Below are 20,014 nucleotides of genomic sequence, written 5' to 3' on the forward strand. Positions count from 1 at the left end.
GATGACAGAACATTGCAATTTGGCGTCAAATCGACGCCTGCCGTGATTTTGGCATCGGAACCGATTCTCCGCCCAATTTCCTTTCCCGATTTTAGCGTCGGCCAACGGAAAATTCCGCCCCATATATTTGATTTGGAAGAGTTCAAACAACTGTAGCAACTGAGCACAATTCAGAGCAGAAGGTCTGCAGCTCAGTTTTCAATTCAGGATCGGGAGGATGAGTGCCAGATGATTCCTGGGTCCCAACCCCACGCCACATCTGTGTTGCTCACGCAATGCTATCTTCAAATGTATCATCCCAAGAACCAGACGGCACAGATTGAAGGAAACTGGAAAATAGAAACAATGGAGCCATGAGGAGAAACTGTTTCACACATGATTAAAATCTGGAATGCGCTGCCTGAGAGCGTGGTGGAGGCCGGTTCAATTGAGGCATTCAAGAGTGAAAGAGAGTATTGGCTGAAAAAGGAGAATGTGCAGGACAAGGGGAGAGGTTTGGGGTATGGCACAAAGTGCATTATTCATTCGGACAACTGGCACAGACATGATGGGCTAAATGGCCTCCTTCTGCACTGTAACGGGCAGCATGGTAGCACAAGTGGATAGCACTCTGGCTTCACAGCGCCAGGGTCCCAGGTTCGATTCCCCCCTGGGTCACTGTCTGTGCGGAGTTTGCACATCCTCCCCGTGTGTGCGTGGGTTTCCCCCAGGTGCTCCGGTTTCCTCCCACAGTCCAAAGACGTGCAGGTTAGGTGGATTGGCCATGCTAAACTGCCCTAGTGTCCAAAATGGTTAGGAGGGGTTACTGGGTTAGGGAGATAGGATTGAAAGTTCTAACAATTCTGTGATTCCGTGAAATGCCCTAAGTTTGCCAAAGGTGAACTTGCCGCCAAATTGGTGACGCCATGTGTTGCCAGGCGGCTTTGAGCAGTGAAGGCAGATGGTTACCATGATAGGGCCTGACTTTAAATTTTTGCCTGCACTGATCCTGTCAGCCGTGCACGAGTGCACAACGGACTGTTTAGGTTTGGTGATTGACAGATTGAAAATCTCTGTCTCACTCACCGCAGCCATTAACTGGGGTCAAGCGGGTTCCTGACTTCCTCCCCCCTCTGCCCTCAGTTTGAAAATTTGCATGCATCTCAGAGGCATTAGGGGATTGTCATGCCATTTGCGAGTGCTATTTTCAAAGTGTGCCTGCATCTGTTCCAAACCCCCCCACACATGCCATTGAAAATCCTAGCCCTGCCTCTGCAGCTGGTATGGGGTTTACACTCAGCACTTTCTGAATCGGAGGTGGAACTGCTCCCACTAAGCTAAGGATTCACTCCGCCCACATGGTAATAGCTGTAAAATAAATACCCAAGCAGGAACTCCGAAACTGATTAAGGTTTAATGACCTCAAAAGCCAAGTAGGTGCCTTTTTAAGAGAAAAAAAGATTGAAAGATATGAGAAGCTGGGTAACTGAGGGTTGAATTATCAAAAGAGATTGGTTTCTGGGGCTAATTGCGATTCAGATCAAATACTTTCTCCTTCAAGAAAGTAATGTTACATGGACATAATATTTCCAGTCCAAATTTGATAATAACTGATAATAAAGAGGTCGGATGCCAAAGAATATCCCTCAATTGTAAGAATTCAACTGCATTCATATCTCTCAAACCCTCTCAGCCTTGAGAATTTTTATATTAGTGTAGGAACAATAGTGCAGCCACAATGTCATGCCATGCTGTGTGTATGGCCGATTTGGACTAGTCATATTATTCATTCTCATCACTGAGACACAGGGAAGACATTACAGCCCTGGAGGATATGCAGAGAAAAATTACGAGACTAATTCCTAGCCCCACATCACTGAGGCATGAGAAAAAGCTTGAGCTACAGAGGTAGCTCAGGGGCAGCAGGGGCAGCAGGGTAGCATGGTGGTTAGCATAAATGCTTCACAGCTCCAGGGTCCCAGGTTCGATTCCCGGCTGGGTCACTGTCTGTGTGGAGTCTGCACATCCTCCCCCTGTGTGCGTGGGTTTCCTCCGGGTGCTCCGGTTTCCTCCCACAGTCCACAGATGTGCGGGTTGGGTGGATTGGCCATGCTAAATTGCCCGTAGTGTCCTAATAAAAGTAAGGTTAAGGGGGGGGGGTTGTTGGGTTACGGTATAGGGTGGATACGTGGGTTTGAGTAGGGTGATCATGGCTCGGCACAACATTGATGGCCGAAGGGCCTGTTCTGTGCTGTACTGTTCTATGTTCTATGTTCTAGGTGTCAGCAACGTTAAAACGCAGGCGAATCACTCTGGACTTTCCTGAAGAAAGCCCAGAGTGATTCTCCTACCTGGAGGAGGCTAGCAGGGCCCCGGAGTAGTCCTCGCAGCTTTGGCTGCCGACACGGTGCCCTGCACTTCCGGTCGGGGGTCCGCACATGCGCACGGCGGTGGCCTGCATAAGATATGGAGGACCCACACCGCGGACTTGCATCAAAAAGATAGGCCCCCCCGAGATGGCGCGTGCCTGCGGATTGGTGGGCCCCGATCGATAGACTGGCCGTCTGTGAGGCCCCCCCCCCCCCCCCCCCCCCGCCACGTGAAGGATCCCTCCCTCGCCCCAAACCAGGGCAGCCACGGACAAAGTCCGCAGCCGCCGCTCCGAGTTCCCGATGGGTGGGACCATGAGAGAACCACGTCGTCGGAAATTCAGCCAGTTACACTTGGAGAATTGCCGCGGAGGCCCCTGCCCACGCCGCATAGACCGCATGCGATTCTCGGCGATTCTCCAGGGAAGGCGGCATCGTGCCGGATTTTGGTGTCGTCGCCCATTCTCCGTCCCCGCACTGATCGCGATTTCGGCACGGAGGCTCGGAGAATCCCGCCCATTGTCTTTCAGATGAGTTATTAAACAGATAAACTGACTGCCCTCTGACGTGCATACCTGTCCCACGGCACTGATCGAAGAACAGGAGAGTTCTTCCTGGTTTCCTGGGGTAATATTTATCCCCCAATCAACTACATTTAAAAAGAGAAACAAACTGGTCATTCTCATATTCTTTTTTTTATGGGAGCTTGTGTGAAAACTGTCTGCTACATTTCCCACATTACAAAAGTGACTATGTGACAACATTTCTTCATTGGCTATAAAACGATTTATGGCTTCCTGCGGTCATGGAGGTGCTATTTAAATATGAGTTTTTATTTTATTCAGTTTTGAAAGAAGGGTGCAGTGCAAACTGAAAATATTGATAACTGTGTTAAATTAAGGTGCGGTAGTAAGACTAGCCACATAACCTAATTATATGCAAATTCAGATATGATATCAAGGAAGTCCTTCTACGCACAAAGATTGATTAATTCATGGAATAGATATTTGGATAAGATAGTGGAAACCAACATCATTCAGGAAGTAGCTGTGTGGTGTGATAGGACCATATGGTGAGCATTTGATAGGTTGAGCCATTCTGACGAGGAAGACCCCAGTTCCATCCTTAATGTGTGCCTCAGCTCGGTCACTGGTAAGTATGCTATAATTGGGCTCGATGCCTGGAGGTTGGAAAATGAAAATCCATCTAAATTCTTGGTCACAATACAGTGAGCCCTGCTGGAAAGTGGATATGAGACAACAGGCGCATGGTCACCTGTGATGGCTTCCTGTGATCAAATAACTGTAGGTGTACAGTCTAGAATGGTCATTTGGGTGATATATGGAAGTGTCAATGTTGCCCTTTGAATTGGTGCGGAACAGCGCCTTTAAAGAGGAGAAAATGCTTTTCGAGAGGAGAGGAATCTCTGGGGCAGCCAACATGAACTGATCCAATAACTTCACTGCACCCTTCACAGTTACGTGATAGAGGGACAGCATGATAAACAATTGCAATATTTTCTTCTTCCTTTAACCACCCCAGCCAACCAAGAGAATCGTCGAATCTTGTACTGTGGGGCACTCCCACCAAAAGGTCACCCAGGAATAGATAACCCATGAGGAATGAAACAGAAATGACAGTAATTACTGATCTATATGCTTTTCAGTGCAATGTTAATGTCCAGAGTTCCAGTGAAAACACAAAAACAGAAACATTTATCTGATTTCATGAGATACGATAAGGACCACTCAAGGTGCCTGTCATTAATAAAGGAGTAATTAGAACATATATTTATGGGGAGGCAGTGGCAATTTTTAAAATTTAGAGTACCCAATTTTTTTTTACAATTAAGGGACAATTTAGCATGGCCAATCCACCTAACCTGCACATCTTTGGGTTGTGGGAGTGAAACCCACGCAGACACGGGAAGAATGTGCAAACTCCACACGAACAGTGACCTGGGGTCGGGATCGAACCCAGGTCCTCAGCGCCGTAGCCAGCAGTGCTAGCCACTGTGCCACCATGGAGGAGGCAGTGGCAGAGTGGTATTGGCATTGGACTAGTAATCCAGAGGCTCAGGGTAATACTCTGGGGACCGGGTTCGAATCCCGCCATGGCAGATGGTGAAATTTGAATTCTGGAATTAAAAGTCTAATGATAACCATGAAATCATTGTTGATTGCCGTAAAAACCCATCTGGTTCACTAATGCCCTTTAAGGAAATCTATCGTCCTTGCCTTATATGGTGACAGCAATGTGCTTGACTCTTAAATGTCCTCAGGGATGGGCAATAAATGCTGGCCCAGCCAGCGATGCCCACATCCCATGAATGAATATATATCTACTCATGGCCTGCCAGAGAAGGCTGAGGAATTGGTGATTGGATTGAAACCATCACAAAGGGAGAACAGTTTACTCTGATTTGCAACATAAAGTTTCTGATGGCTAAAACTGCAGCTGCACAAATAAATGAAAGTTGTCACTCAATGCAAAGCCCCGACAACTCAATGTATCACAGTGCAGTGATAATGTAAACCTACTTGTAACACTAATAAAGATTATTATAATCAAATACTAGTATTTATCTCGAGGGGTGTAACTCAAAACAAGCTACTGCAACCGCACATAGAGCACCAATGAGATTCAGAAGTCCAATTTAATTAACAAGCACGTCTTTTGGGACTTGAGGAAGGAAACCGGAGCACCCAGAGGAAATCCACACACACAAGGGGAGAATATGCAGACTCCACTCAGGACAGTGACTCAAGCCGGGACAGAGAATCCCACCCCAGGTGTCTCCATTTCAGGCCTACAGAAAATCACGGGGACAGACTGGCTTACCCAAAGGCGCTGTCAATGGTGTAAAGGTAATTGAGATGCAGCCATGATGCAGGTTTATAAAACTCTGAGAAAGAATAGCAACAACAGATTCTAATGAGTTATTAACTTTAGATTGGGAGCACAGAATAGCCATATGAAATAAATTTGCTCCAAACTTGAGTTTATACTGAAGGGATGCTTTTTCTCAAATGTGTCTGGCAGCATGTGTTAGGTTTATAGCAAAGTGCCAGCACATATAGTCGGCTGAATGGCCTCCTCTATGGTTTCCCAGATAAGGCAGGTCACAATATGCCATGATTGAATTGAATAGCAGGGCAGGCTCAAGAGGCTGAATGGTCTACTCCAGTGTTCTTCCGGGGACCCATTTTTACCAACCGGCAAACCTTCGGGACCCAACCCGGCCAGTATTCACGACCCACGCCGGCCGACCTTCGCGACCCACCATTTTCTCTTACCTTGTTTGCTGCTGACAAAAATGGAGGAAATGGTTTTGGGACCCTTTGGCTCCCGTACACGCTCCTCCAATGGAATCTGTTGGATGAAGGTGATGCCTTCCAGTGTCGGAAAGTATGGACTCTCCATCTGTCCAAAGTTCTGAATTTTTTCCGGTAACATTTTATCAAATAAACCCCTCCCCGAACTTGTAACAAAAAAATAAAATGAATAAAATAAATGAAAAAAATAAAAATTTAATGAATAAAATAAATGAAAAAAATAAAAATTAAATTAATAAAATAAATGAATAAAACTGCCCCGAACATGTAAAACAAAAAGCTGCAACCGTTTTTTAAAAAATGCGGCTGCACTGCGCATGCGTGCCCGATCATCGGCGCGCATGCCGCATGCTCACCGATGATCTGGCACACATGCACAGTGCAGCCGCATTTTTTTTTACATGTTCGTGGCCATTTTGAAGGCCGCTTGCAGTCGGCGTTTTTAACAGCCGGCTGCTGTGGCTGTTGTGCGCAGATTTGCGCGATTGGGAGTGCCCCGACGGACGGTTCTGCGACCCTCCCGACACCCACCCGCGGGTCACGCCTCCGAGTTTGGGAATGCCTGGTCTATTCCTATTCCTAATGTTCCTTTGCTGTGCTGATTAACATCTTTACAAACTTTGACCTCTGATCTGGCCCAGGATTCAATGAACTCAGAATGGCAGCACCTCTCCAATTATTCGCATTGCAGCTGGCTTAGGAACAGAATAGATCAGCCAGTGCTCCTGATAGCTCTTCAGCGACTTACATGTGTCTATTTGCACGGAGTTTGTGCCAGGCTAGGTTTGAGTTTGGCTGTGATGCCCCTGTGGTCAAATAGTCTGCCAGTGTTCAGATGGTAAGTGAACAGTGCAAGGAGCTCTCAGAAGGCAATCGGGTGCCTGCTGTATCCAACTATTGTTAACACCTACAGGAGAGATGGAGGGAACATTAAGCCAGAAAATAATGAAAGAACGAAAGTGAAGAATCTAAATCTATTAATGAAAAAGAAAGATTTTGTATTTATATTGTGCCTTTCGCAAGGACTTTCTGCAAAAGAGATTCTCTTCAATGGGGAAAAAATACATTTATAGCCTTGTACCAGCTCAGAATTGGTGACTTGATGTGTTCTCTTCTCCCTCATTCTATAACCAGGAAAATAAAAGCCCAGAATCTCCTAGCAACAGCTAATCGAACACTTATAACCTGTATCCAGGAGACAAGGTCTTATCATAACTCTTGAATCCCTTTCCAAATCATTTCTCTTCAGCAATATGCACAACTCAGAACAACATGTTTACATTCAGAAAGCAAATTTATAATTTCCTTTCGGGGAAAGCTTTTATTCAAATCAATAGAATGTCAGAGAAACAAAGAACACGCATTAATACAGCATCCCAAAGCAGTTAGCAGCCAATTAAGTCTTTTTGAAAGGCAGTTATTGTTATGATGGAGGAAACATCAGCCAATTTGCACACCGAAAGCTCCTGCAACCCGCAATGTGATAATGTCAGTTCATTTTATTTTAGTGATGTTAGTTGAGGAGAGAATGTTGGCCAGGACACTCAGGAGAACTCCGAAAGAGATCCTTTAAATCCACCTGAGAGGGCAGGCTGGACCTTGGTTTAACATCCCATCTAAAAGGTGGCATCACTGACGCACTGGTTCTCCCCAAGTACTGCAATGGAGGGCCAGCCTAGATTTTGTGCTCAGGTCTTGAAAATTGAATGAAGCTCAAATCCACACGTTCTGTCTCAGAGGAGAGAGTGTGACCAACTGAGCAACAGATGAGCAACAGGTTTGAGCAGTTCACAGTCCAGTGCCTCCTAAACAAAAGCTCAAGCACAAAACTGTTCCTTAATCGGTACTAAATTGTCAATTGCTATCAGAGTGGTCACGTAACAGTTCATGTGGGAAGTGACCTAATCAGGTGTTTTTAGAGCCATTACCACCTCAGTCATTTACGCATGCAAAGTTCAACGGTTAATGTTTCACTCAATTATTATCTCTAAGGGCAGGAATGTGCTGTCAATCAATGTACTATCTAAGGAAATAGTTTCCTCTCAAGGACTTGAAAAAAAAATCTTTCTTAAAATTGAGATAATCCATATCAACATCCTACATCCGCCAAGTCAGCAAAACTCAAACATTCCAACGTGATTAGTTAAGTTGGTTTTCTTTGGGTACAGTGTATCTCACTAAAAGCCCAACATTTGACTTTATGCCATATTACTTTCTGATTAAATTAAGATCTCTTGTTTACTTCTTATTCTCCGTTCTGTCTCTGCCATGTAGTTTTCATGACTTTGAAACGTTGGGTTTGGGGGTTTTTGGCAATAGACCTTGTAGGTAACTGGTGTGCCATTGAGTTACTCTGAGCAGACAGGTTAAACACCTGGGGTGGGATTCTCCAATAATGGGGCTATGTCCCCATGCCGGCGTAAAAAGCGGTGCCAACCACTCCGGCGTCAACGGTCCCCGATAATGGGGAATGCTCCCCTTCCTAGGGGGCTAGGACAGCACCGGAGGGGTTCCCGCAGCTCCAGCCGGCGCGAGTTCGCGCATGCATGGAACGGCTGGCGTGGTTCCGCACATGCGCGCTACGGCCGGCGGTATTCCGTGCATGCGCGGGTGTTCCCTTCTCCAAGCCGGCCGCCGGGCAATATGGCGGAGGCCTACAGGGGCCCGGCGCAGAGGAACATAGGCCCTCACGCAACCAGCCCGTCCGCCGATCAGTAGGCCCCGATCGCGGGCCAGGCCATCGTGGGGGCCCTGCCCCCACTCCAGGATGGCCCCCGCAGACACACCTTCCAGGTCCTGCCATGTGGAACCTGAGTAACCCACGCCGGCAGGGCTCGGCTGAACTCGGCAGCCACTCGGCCCATTGGGGCCCGGAGAATCGCTGGGGGAGCCGCTTTCAACGGCCCCCGACCGGCGCGGCGGGAATCCCGCGGGCGCCCGCAAATCGCCAGGGGAAAATTGGGAAGCCGGCGGTGGGGCAGCGGGCACGATTCTCGCGTCCCCCCGGGGATTCTCCGACCCGGCATGGGGTCGGAGAATCCCGGTCCTGGTCTGTGCTGAGTTTGCTAATTGTAGTGTGGGCACCTGTTGAGGTTCATTCTTGGGTTAAGGAGGAGAAAAAACAATTGGATCTCTCCAGAACCTCCCACAAGTTAATGGGATCCAGAGTGCAGGATTTACTTTTGATTTTCTCCTTCTCTGCTCTCACACTGTCTCATCATTGAGGTGTTTTGACTCAACCTTAACACTGAAAAGTGCGAGGTGATGCATTTCGGAAGACTAACAAGGCAAGGGAGGGGCAGCATGGTGGCGCAGTGGGTTAGCACTGCGGCCTCACGGCGCTGAGGTCCCAGGTTCGAATCCCGGCCCTGGGTCACTGTCCGTGTGGAGTTTGCACATTCTCCCCGTGTTTGCGTGGGTTTCGCCCCCACAACCCAAAGATGTGCAAGCTAGGTGGATTGGCCACTCTAAATTGCCCCTTAATTGGAAAAATGATTGGGTACACTAAATTTATAAAAAAAATAAAAAAAAACAAGGCAAGGGAGTATACAATGAACGGTAGGTTGCTAGGAAGTACAGAGGAATGGGGTGCATCTTGGGGTGCATGAAGACAGCAGGATAGGTAGATAAGGTAGTTAAGAAGGCATATGGTTACAACATCAGGTTAAAGTCCAACAGGTTTGTTTTGAATCACTAGTGATTCAAAACAAACCTGTTGGACTTTAACCTGGTGTGGTAAGACTTCTTACTGTGCCCACCCCAGTCCAACGCCGGCAACTCCACTTCACGGCTTTATATAGCGGAGGGAAATAGAATATAAGAGCAGGGAGGTTATGTTGGAGTTGTATAAAACGCTGGTTCTGCCACAGCTTGAATATTGTGTGCAGTTCTGATCACCACATATAGGAAGGAGGTGATTGCACTAGAAAGCGTGCAGAGTAGATTCACCAGGATGTTGCGTGGTGCATTTCAGCTATGAAGAAAGGCTGGGGTTATTTTACCTGGAGCAGAGAAGACTGAGGGGGGACTTCATCGAAAAATAGAAACATATAAAATAGGTGCAGGAGTAGGCCATTCGGCCCTGAAAGCCTGCACCACCATTCAATGCGATCATGGCTGATCATGCAAATTCAGTATCTCACTCCTGCTTTCTCTCCATACCCCTTGATCGCTTCAGCATCAAAGGCCCTCTTGAATATATCCAACGAACTGGCCCCGACAGCTTTCTGTGGTGAAGAATTCCACAAGTTCACAACTCTGAGAGAAGAAGTTCTTCCTCATCTCAGTCCTGAATGATTTACCCCTTATTCTTAGGCTGTCACCCCTAGTTCTGATCATCCCCAACATCGGAAACATTTTTCCCGCATTCTTCTAGCCTGTCCAGTCCCAGTCCAGTCCAGGGGCTGGTTTAGCACACTGGGCTAAATCGCTGGCTTTTAAAGCAGACCAAGGCAGGCCAGCAGCACGGTTCAATTCCCGTACCAGCCTCCCCGAACAGGCGCCGGAATGTGGCGACTAGGGGCTTTTCACAGTAACTTCACTGAAGCCTACTTGTGACAATAAGCGATTTTCATTTCATTTCCCATCAGGATTTTATACATTTCTATGAGATCCCCTCTCATTCTTCTGAACTCCAATGAGTATAAGCCCAGTGATCCAGTCTCCCTTCATGTGTTAATCCTACCATCCCGGGAATTAGCCTGGTGAATCTTCCTGGACACCCTCAATGGCAACAACGTCCTTACTCGGGCTGCATGGTGGCGCAGTGGTTAGCACTGCTGTCTCACAGCGCTGAGGACCGGGTTTGAATCCCGGCCCTGGGTCACTGTCCGTGTGGAGTTTGTACATTCTCCCCGTGTCTGCATGGATTTTACCCCCACAACCCAAAGATGTGCAGGTTAGGTGGATTGGCCATGCTAAATTGTCCCTTAATTGGAAAACAAATAATTGGGTACTCTAAATTTATTCAAATATATATATATATATATATATTTTAAAAATATCCTTACTCAAACTAGAAGACCAAAACTGCACACAATACTCAAGGTGTGGCCTCACCAAGTTTAACTGCAGCAAGACTTCTCTACTCCTATACTCAAATCCTCTTGCTATGAAGGCCAGCATGCCATTAACTTTCCTCACCGCCTGCTGTACCTGCATGCCAACTCTCACCGCCTGCTGTACCTGCATGCCAACCTTCACCGCCTGCTGTACCTGCATGCCAACTCTCACCGCCTGCTGTACCTGCATGCTAACCTTCACCGCCTGCTGTACCTGCATGCCAACCTTCACTGCCTGCTGTACCTGCAGGCCAACCTTCACCGCCTGCTGTACCTGCAGGCCAACCTTCACCGCCTGCTGTACCTGCATGCCAACTCTCACCGCCTGCTGTACCTGCAGGCCAACCTTAACCGCCTGCTGTACTTGCATGCCAACCTTCATCGCCTGCTGTACCTGCATGCCAACCTTCACCGCCTGCTGTACCTGCATGCCAACTCTCACCGCCTGCTGTACCTGCAGGCCAACCTTCACCGCCTGCTGTACCTGCAGGCCAACCTTCACCGCCTGCTGTACCTGCATGCCAACTCTCACCGCCTGCTGTACCTGCATGCCAACTCTCACCGCCTGCTGTACCTGCAGGCCAACTCTCACCGCCTGCTGTACCTGCTTCCCAACCTTCAGCGTCCGTTCCACCCTGACACCCAGATCTCGTTGCACTTCCCTTTTCCTAAACTGCCACCATTCAGATAATAATCTGCCTCTCTGTTTTTGCCACCAAAGTCGATAACCTCACATTTACTCACATTATATTGCATTTGCCAAGTATTTGCCCACTCAACCAGCCTGTCCAAGTCACCCTGCAGCCTCTTTGCATCCTCCTCACAGCACACACCGCCACCCAGCTTAGTGTCGTCTGCAAATTTGGAGATATTGCATGCAATTCCTTCGTCCAAATCATTAATGCATATTGTTAACAGCTGGGGTCTCAGCACTCAACCCTGCGGTACCCCACCTTGCCGAGGTGAACAAAATTATGAGGGACGTGGATAGGTAGAAAGAATAAAGTTTTCTGCTTAGGAGAGGGGTCTACCCAAATGATGGTGGGAATCTGGAACTCACTGCCTGAAAGGGTGGTAGAAGCGGGAGCCCTCACGACATTTAAGAAGCAATTAGGTGACCACTTGGAATGTCACAGCATTCAGCATACAGGCCAAGTACTGAATATTGGGATTAGGGTAGGTGGTGTCTGGTGGCCTACCGACACAATGGGTCTATTTCTCTGCTGTAAAACTCTATGACTCAACACATGATGCAACTTGATGGCAAGCTGTCACCATTCAGAACAGCTGACAGGCAGCAAGTTCTTTTTAAAATTAATTTACGGGAAGTGGGCATCGCTGGTTAAGCCAGCATTTATTACCCATCCCTAGTTGCCCTTCAGAAGGTGGTAGTGAGTTGCCTTCTTGAACCGCTGCAATTCTTGAGGTGCAGATACACTCACTGTGCTGTTGGGGAGGGAGTTCCAAGATTTTGCCTCAGCGAAAGTGAAGGAACAGCCGATACATTCCCAAGTCAGGGTGCTGACTGACTTAGAGGGGAACCTCCAGGTGGTGGGATTCCCAGGTATCTGCTGCTCTTGTCCTTCTAGATGGTAGTGGTCGTGGGTTTGGAAGCTACTGACTAAGGAACCTTGGTGAGTTACTGCAGTGCATCTTGGAGATGGCACACACGGCTGCCACTGTTCATCGGTGGTGGAGGGTTTGAATGTTTGAGGAAGGGGGAGCAATCAAGCGGGCTGTTTTGTCCTGGATGATGACCAGCTTCTTTAGCGTTGTTGGAGCTGCACTCATCCAGGCAAGTGGAGAGTATTCCTTTACATTCCTGAAATGTGCCTTGTAGATGGTGGACAGGCTTTGGGGAGTCAGGAGGCGAGTTATTCGCCCTAGAATTCCTAGCCTTTGACCTGTTATGCCTTAATATGGACCGAATAGTCCAGTTCGGTTTCTGATCAATGGATGTTGATTGTGGGTGATTCAGCAATGGTAATGCCATTGAATGTCATGGGGCGGTGGTTAGATGCTCTCTTGTAGGAGATGGTCATTGCCTTGCACATATGTGGAGCGAATGTAACTTGCCACTTGTCAGTCCAAGCCTGGATATTTTCCAAGTCTTGCTGCATTTGGAGATGGACTGCTTCATTATGCAGTCATCCACAAACATACCCACGTAATAATAATAGTGTCACAAGTTGGCTTACATTGGCACTGCAATGAAGTTACTGAGAAAATCCCCTAGTCGCCTGTTCGGGTACACCGAGGGAGAATTCAGAATGTCCAAATCACTTAACAGCACGTCTTCCGGGAATTGTGGGAGGAATCTGACCTCATGATGGAAGGGAGGTCATTGATGATGTTCCACCCAGTCATTAATGCCAATACTGCTGTACTTCAAGGAAAGCTTGGGAGAAGTGCTTTCTTCGTCCTCCCCTGTAACATTGGCCATTTGAGAGTTGAGAACCGGCGAGGGAGATGGTTTTTGGCCACCCACACACAATGCCCAGTCTTTGGTAATTATTTTGTAAGAGTTTTGCATGAATGCTTGTGGATCTGCCCTAAGAAAGACACAGGCGTATGCGGTGTGGGGTGGTGCTGAAACCAGCAATATAACTCAACCACCATAATTCACCCCCAAAATAACTCCATGTCGGAAAGTCACAAATAGTGTGGTGCCAGTTTTTAGATTTCCATTAGTTGATCGCCAGATGGAACCAGTGAGCTGGGAACGGAGGAAGCAACGGGCAACAAATCCGCCAGACGGCGCTAATTGATTAGGTTTAACGCCGTTGTAAATATATTTATATCTGAATTTGTTTACAAACTGAGTTCGTTTTATTTAACGACATTTAATCGTGGGGTGGGAGGGAGTGGCGAATGATCTTGCATTGTTTGGAATTCAAAACATTATTCAGGTTCTCTGTAATTTCACAAAGAACCGATCAAGTGTGTTTAAATATGCAAATCTGAGAGTTCCATATAAACACACTTGATTTCTACAAATAGATCGATTTGGAAAAGAGCTGCAAACGCAAATACAACGGAGATATTTAGGACATTTTATTTTCCTGGTGAGGGGGGGAGCGATTAGCTTTTTCCTGAATAAAAGACTGCAAGGAATACATGTAAAAACTATCAGTTTAATTGCAAATCATCACAGAAATGAAAGTGTAAAGAAAATGAAACTGAAAAGTGTACTATAACTTTGCAAAACTAATTTTTGTGCAAAGCAGTTCGTAAATATCCCAATTGTTTTCTTTCTGTCCATCTTTAAAAATGCATTTAGCTGGTGCAGAGACATCACTGCTTGCATGCAACTTGTTTCCAGCGCAGCGCTGATGGCAGGCGGAGTTTCCACTGAATTGGAAAGCTCATTACGTGCACTAAATATTCCCCGTCGGAAACTACAGAGAGAAGAAACAGATCCCCTTTCCAGTTGGTTCTATTTGCTTTTAATCTCGAACTGAGTGTACTATTAAGAAGTAAAGTACATTTAGTTATGTTTTGCAATTCAGAACAGCAAAGTGCTTTGCATTTCCTGGCTCCAACCGGGACAGTCGGCAACAGCCGTTACGCAAAATTTAATATTTAGTTTGACGTACAATCCACACTCCGAACTTGCAAGTCTGGTGCACAAAGGGGAACTTCAGATTCCAGTCTCGCTCAATAAAATGCAACCAAACAAAACATGCAAAATGTTACAAATATCTAAAACCGATTATAATTCCGTAACTTTTTTCCGGCAAGTGTTTACAATTCATTTGGAGCAATTTGAGGGCAGTTTCAAGTGTTTCCTCAATTGTCAGTTTCCAGACAATGCGCTTTTAGCTCAAAACTTAAATGCAAAAAATATATATAATTTTGCTTTGCATTGCACGAAGTGGAGAATAAATAGGGATCTATATGTTTAACAAACAACACCAACGCCCTGGTGATGAGGGAACCTACTGGGCAAGTCAACATGATCATAATATAATTTTGCATTGCGCTATGCGGTTTTATTTTTGAGGGTTCATTTCATTCCAATACGGACACGACTTGCAGCTTCATAATCCCTTGTAGCACGCGAAACTGAGTCACCGAGAAAGCGAGAAAGAAAAATAAGACAGAATCAAGGAAATTCCCAGAACTACATAAAGGGGAAAAAAACACATGACATCTGGTTCTGAGCTCCCATGTGGTGAAGCATGTTTAATATTAATTACCGGTCGGCACAGCCAATCGCAAGCGCACTATGTAGATGAGCCAGTGGGTGGTATATGTAACCTTTAAAAGGCAGCGAGCTCCGCTCTGGAGCCGCACAACGAACCAGAGAGTTGGAGAAGATACTGTATCAAAGTGGATCTGCAACCTTGAGGGATTGTTACACAATCAGCGGCAGAAAGCTACAAAAAGCGTTATCACTTTAGTCTTGAACTCGCGGGCTCTTTTACCTTGGATTTAATTACTGCAACATGACTCTGGAAGATATCTCTGGAACTGACAACACCAGCAAAAAGTAAGCGGCCGGATTATTAGTTTAAAAGTGCTGTTGGTTTTAACATATGTCGTGGCAAGGAGCACGCGTAGATTATATACAAATTGGCTAGTTAGCTTGCAGTCGATTTGTTTTTGAAGCGGAATAGTTTCTAAATATATATCTCTTTTTTTCCTGTTCAGGATGCAGCCTATTGATCAAGCTTTAGAAGACTTGTTGGTGGCAGCTCAACAGCAGGGCTATTTAACAGTTGGAGTGTACGAGTCCGCGAAACTAATGAATGTGTAAGTATTGCATACATGGATTTTTAACCTGCAAATGTTTTTAATGCAATTAGCTATTTTATCATAACTGATTTTCAGATCGCTTTGAATTGCATTTTTTTATAGCATACCAACTCTAATCGTCCCCTTCTATTCTTGTCCCGTGCAGTGACCCAGACAGTGTAGTTCTGTGTCTCCTGGCGGCCGATGAGGAAGACGAAGGCGACATCGCCCTGCAGATACATTTCACCCTGATCCAGGCTTTCTGCTGTGAGAACGACATTAATATCGTGCGCCTGCGAGGAGTTAAGCGCCTGGAAGAGCTTCTGGAGACTGGGGACGAGACTGCCGAACCCCGGGACATGCACTGCATGCTTGTTACGGTAAGAATAGCTGCTTTTTCCAAGTACCGTACTATTTTGTTTTTAAAATTCTAGCGCAGACTATTAATATATTGCCACAGGCGTATTAATGCATGTGAAATATGTCCATACATTTTCCCGAAAGAAATTGGCTCTCCTTTCAAATTGGGCAATGCTCTCCAGCCGATCGCGGTGCTTAACGGGTTAAGATGTTGCAATTCGTCGTAAAGCGAAAGGGGGCTGAAACTGACGGGAATTGACGTGCTGTTGTTGCTGACGCGCTTCTCAACCATGGTTTTTTTTCTAATTTCTATTTCCAGAACTCTCACAGCGACGTTTGGAAATGTGAGGCGCTGGAGGAAGTCGGAAGCTATTGCGAGGAAAGCAGAAACAAGAATCAGTGGGTCCCTACCGTCTCCCTTCAAGAACGCTGAACAGGGACGCCGCAAGCTGAAGAAGAGCGTCTTCGATTGAATAAAGAGAAAAAAATGTATGCCGGGGTTTTTTTGAAAACAAAAATAGAAGATGCGGATGGATGAGAAGAAAAAAAATCATGTTTGCAGAGGCATTTTTGTTTTTTTTAAACAGTGAAGGTAAAGAAGGCGGCATACCAGGCGGAGGCTGGTTTAGAGAGGGCAGCAAGTGGATTGCAGCCGCTCCCAGAGCCCAGAAGGCGGATGCAGAGGAGGAGGAGATGGAGAAGAGATTTGGAAACGAAATAAGCGAGATATTTCGAAGCAGAACATTAAAAAAAATATATAGAGTTTTTAAAAAACAATAGACTGGACTGTGATGCATCAGAGAGTGGAAGAAAGGATGCAAAGTGGAGCTTGTAACCCTGACTGTGGCAGGATTTGATGTGTTTTTTTTAAAGAGCGGATGGCCAGCCTTGCCTCTCTCAGTGACCGATGGAGTTTCACATCATGAAAAGCAGGCTGGAGGCGGAAACTGTGTGCGTGACTGCATTTGGAGCCGTTTGAATTTCTGAACGGAAGTCATCCCCCCAACCCCCACCAGTTACTGTTTCATTCGTAGCTGTTGAGGAGTGGACTGTTGCATTTAGCTTCGATGCTGGAATTTCTGTGAAGAGTGTTATGGGCATTGTGCAATTTAATTCTAAATTCTTGTTATTAAATGTCTTTTTTTTCACTGTGTCTTGTTAACGCTGAGTGATCTTTGTTTGTCTTTTCCGATATATATATGTAATGTGTTTCTATTGCAAATTATATTTACAATAAATACCTTAATTTTTAAAATATACATTGGTCTGACTTGTATTATCTTGACATCCATGGGGTGGAGGGTAAAATACTTAATGACCTGGTGACATAAGTTCTACCAGCAAGCAACACATCGCAAAGCCAAACCAATTAGTCAGAATGGTACCTGCCTGGTTCTGAATTGGACTGCCGGCTTTTAAATTACATGCTTGCTTTAATTGTTTACAGAGAACATACAGTGCAGAAGGAGGCCATTTAGCCCATCAAGTCTGCACCGACCCACTTAAGCCCTCACTTCCACACTATCCCCGTAACCCAACAACCCTCCTAACCTTTTTTGGTCACTAAGGGCAATTTATCATGGCCAATCCACCTAACCTGCACATCTTTGGACTGTGGCGGGAAACCCACACAGACAGGGGGAGAATGTGCAGACTCTGCGCAGACAGTGACCCAGTGGGGAATTCAACCTGGGACCCTGGCAAGCCACAATGCTATCCACTTGTGCTGCCTAAACTCCATGTCTGATCTTTGCCTACAGAGGTTTCACAGAATTTTAATTGGCAACAATACCAGAGCACAGACATCCTGCAACAATATCAGCACAGGCATCATGCAACAATACCAGAGCACAGGCATCCTGCCTGCTCCTTTGGCAGTGGAGAAAGCCCCCAGTTCAAAGAAGTGCAAAAATAAATCAAAAATTGAACTGTACAGAATCACACCTTACTGCAATGTCCCAGTTTGGTAGACCCATTTTAATTCCAGTTAAAGGCCACTATAAGGACAAACCTGACCAGGGTGACCCTGACTTCATAGCCGTTTTGTGTCCTGTCACTTGAAGGAAATGGCAACAGCTTGCTCATCCTGAGGGCCATGGATTTTTACGTGACAATGAACTGCTTTTGGCGCTTTAGATTAGAATCAAAATTTTAATGAAGGCAGAACTATAAGGCTCCAATAATTTCATCCATGTTCCCCCGTAAAACACACTTGTTGATGTGAAGCTAAAACTCTACATGGTGTATTTTGGTTTTGAAGTTAATGAACTTGTAATGGTATTTGGGAACCTTAACAAAGTTGGCATAAGGCCAGCTCAGGGAGGTATTCATAATATTAGTCTGGCTCCACAGCACAAATTGCAACACATTAAATGTGGAGTCACTTTTTAAAATGTAACTTTTAATGGCAACAGAGTTCCATTGGTTGTTAACCAAAATTCTAACTTAACCATCATTTGGCTGGAGAGCAATGAAGTGCCACTTGCAGATGTTGGCTATGCTGCCTCAGAATTGCTCCAAGCAGGGTTCAGTCTAGTGTCAGACCCGCTAGCTATAGAATCGCCCATCCTTAAGATTGTTCTATTCCGTCATTGTGTTAAATTACCAAAGGAATCAATCCTTTAATCTGGCACAGTGATCAAAAGACATTTTATGGCACTTGGTATTTGATATTTCTATTTGCCCAGACAAAAGACTATTAGGGTTGAGACCCCTGCAAGTGTCTAATTCCCTTTTTACTTTAGCTGCCAGTCCCAGTTGGGAGGATCAGTGGGAAACTATTTTCCAGTCCCGTGACCTTGATGCTCAGGACCAGCGAAGCCTCTGGGCTCAGGTGCCATGCAAAGTGGAGCTTACCTTCTTTATTATATACAATGGTCCTAGGGATAGTCACCATCTGCTACTTGCAGCAAACTAACAACCAAAGATGGCTTTAGGATTGCATGATGTGCAGCCAGTTGAATCGATCATTGACCTGTAAACTGTAAATCAAGTCCACTTGATTCTTTTGGGGGGGGGGGCATAAACATTGCAAATCTGTCGGAGATGCATCATAAGAACAAACGAAGTAGGAGCAGAATTAAGCTAGCCAGCCTTTTGAGCCTACTGGGTCATTCAATATGATCATAATTGATCTTCTACTATAACTCCATGTTCCTGCACCATCCTCATATTTCTTGATTTCCTTAATTTCCTAAAATTTATTGATCTATGTTCTGAATATATTCAACAACTGAGCATTCACAACTCATGGGGCAGACAATCCTGAAGATTCACAGCTAATATCTCAAGTTGACCCCTGAATCTAAGATTGTAACACCTGATTCTGGCCTCTCCAGCAAGGGAAATAATTTCCCGAGCATGTCCTCTGCTTTCCTTCAAATCGTGGACTCTTTTACATCCACCTAAAATAGCAAACCAACGTTAGTTTAACTGTCCCTCTGTGAAAGACCACTGTGCACTATATTAAAGTGTCAGTCTGGATTTTTGTGCTAAAGTCTTGGGTGTAGGATTTGAATCAACTGTAATCTAATTCTGAAGCAAGCGGCACTCCTCGTGTGTAATCCCTGACAGCGAGGCTGTTGAATCATGGAAGCAGTAACTGAGCTATTTGGATTAAGGAGGCACTGGGTTCAGTCCGGGTCAATAATGTTGCTGCAGGGCAGCACGGTGGCACAGCGGGTTAGCCCTGCTGCCTCACGGCCCCAAGGCCCCAGGTTCGATCCCGGCTCTGGGTCACTGTCTGTGTGGAGTTTGCACATTCTCCCCGTGTTTGCGTGGGTTTCGCCCCCCACAACCCAAAGATGTGCGGGGTAGGTGGATTGGCCACACTAAATTGCCCCTTAATTGGAAAAAATGAATTAGGTACTCTAAATTTATTTTTAAAAAATAAAATAGGCAGCACGGTGGCCTAGTGGTTAGCACAGCTGCCTCACGGCGCCGAGGTCCCAGGTCCGATCCCGGCTCTGGGTCACTGTCCGTGTGGAGTTTGCACATTCTCCCCGTGTCTGCGTGGGTTTCACCCCCACAACCCAAAAATGTGCAGAGTAGGTGGATTGGCCACGCTAAATTGCCCCTTAATTGGAAAAAAATAATTGGGTACTCTAAATTTATAAAAAAAAAATAAAATAAAATAAAATAATGTTGCTGCTGGCCCATAGAGACCAGATTTAGC

General features: G+C 46.0%; 1 protein-coding gene across 1 annotated transcript; it reads left to right on the forward strand.

Annotated features, from left to right (window-relative positions):
* The first annotated feature begins 15,017 nt into the window (after positions 1 to 15,017).
* Positions 15,018 to 17,099, forward strand: LOC119953456 (growth arrest and DNA damage-inducible protein GADD45 beta-like). The gene is made up of 4 exons (XM_038777761.1): positions 15,018 to 15,235; positions 15,397 to 15,498; positions 15,647 to 15,860; positions 16,160 to 17,099. Exons 1-4 carry the CDS (start codon positions 15,192 to 15,194, stop codon positions 16,271 to 16,273), a joined length of 474 nt encoding a protein of 157 aa, XP_038633689.1. The 5' UTR covers positions 15,018 to 15,191; the 3' UTR covers positions 16,274 to 17,099.
* Positions 17,100 to 20,014: the final 2,915 nt, after the last annotated feature.

The sequence above is a fragment of the Scyliorhinus canicula genome, chromosome 18, assembly GCF_902713615.1.
Source record: "Scyliorhinus canicula chromosome 18, sScyCan1.1, whole genome shotgun sequence".
In the NCBI taxonomy this organism is placed as follows: Eukaryota; Metazoa; Chordata; class Chondrichthyes; order Carcharhiniformes; family Scyliorhinidae; genus Scyliorhinus; species Scyliorhinus canicula.

Coding starts and splice junctions, on each gene's coding strand:
- LOC119953456 (XM_038777761.1), top strand. CDS start 15,192: ATGACTCTGGAAGATATCTCTGGAACTGACAACACCAGCAAAAA. Junction 15,499..15,646: donor TCCGCGAAACTAATGAATGT/GTAAGTATTGCA, acceptor TGTCCCGTGCAG/TGACCCAGACAGTGTAGTTC. Junction 15,861..16,159: donor TGCACTGCATGCTTGTTACG/GTAAGAATAGCT, acceptor TTCTATTTCCAG/AACTCTCACAGCGACGTTTG.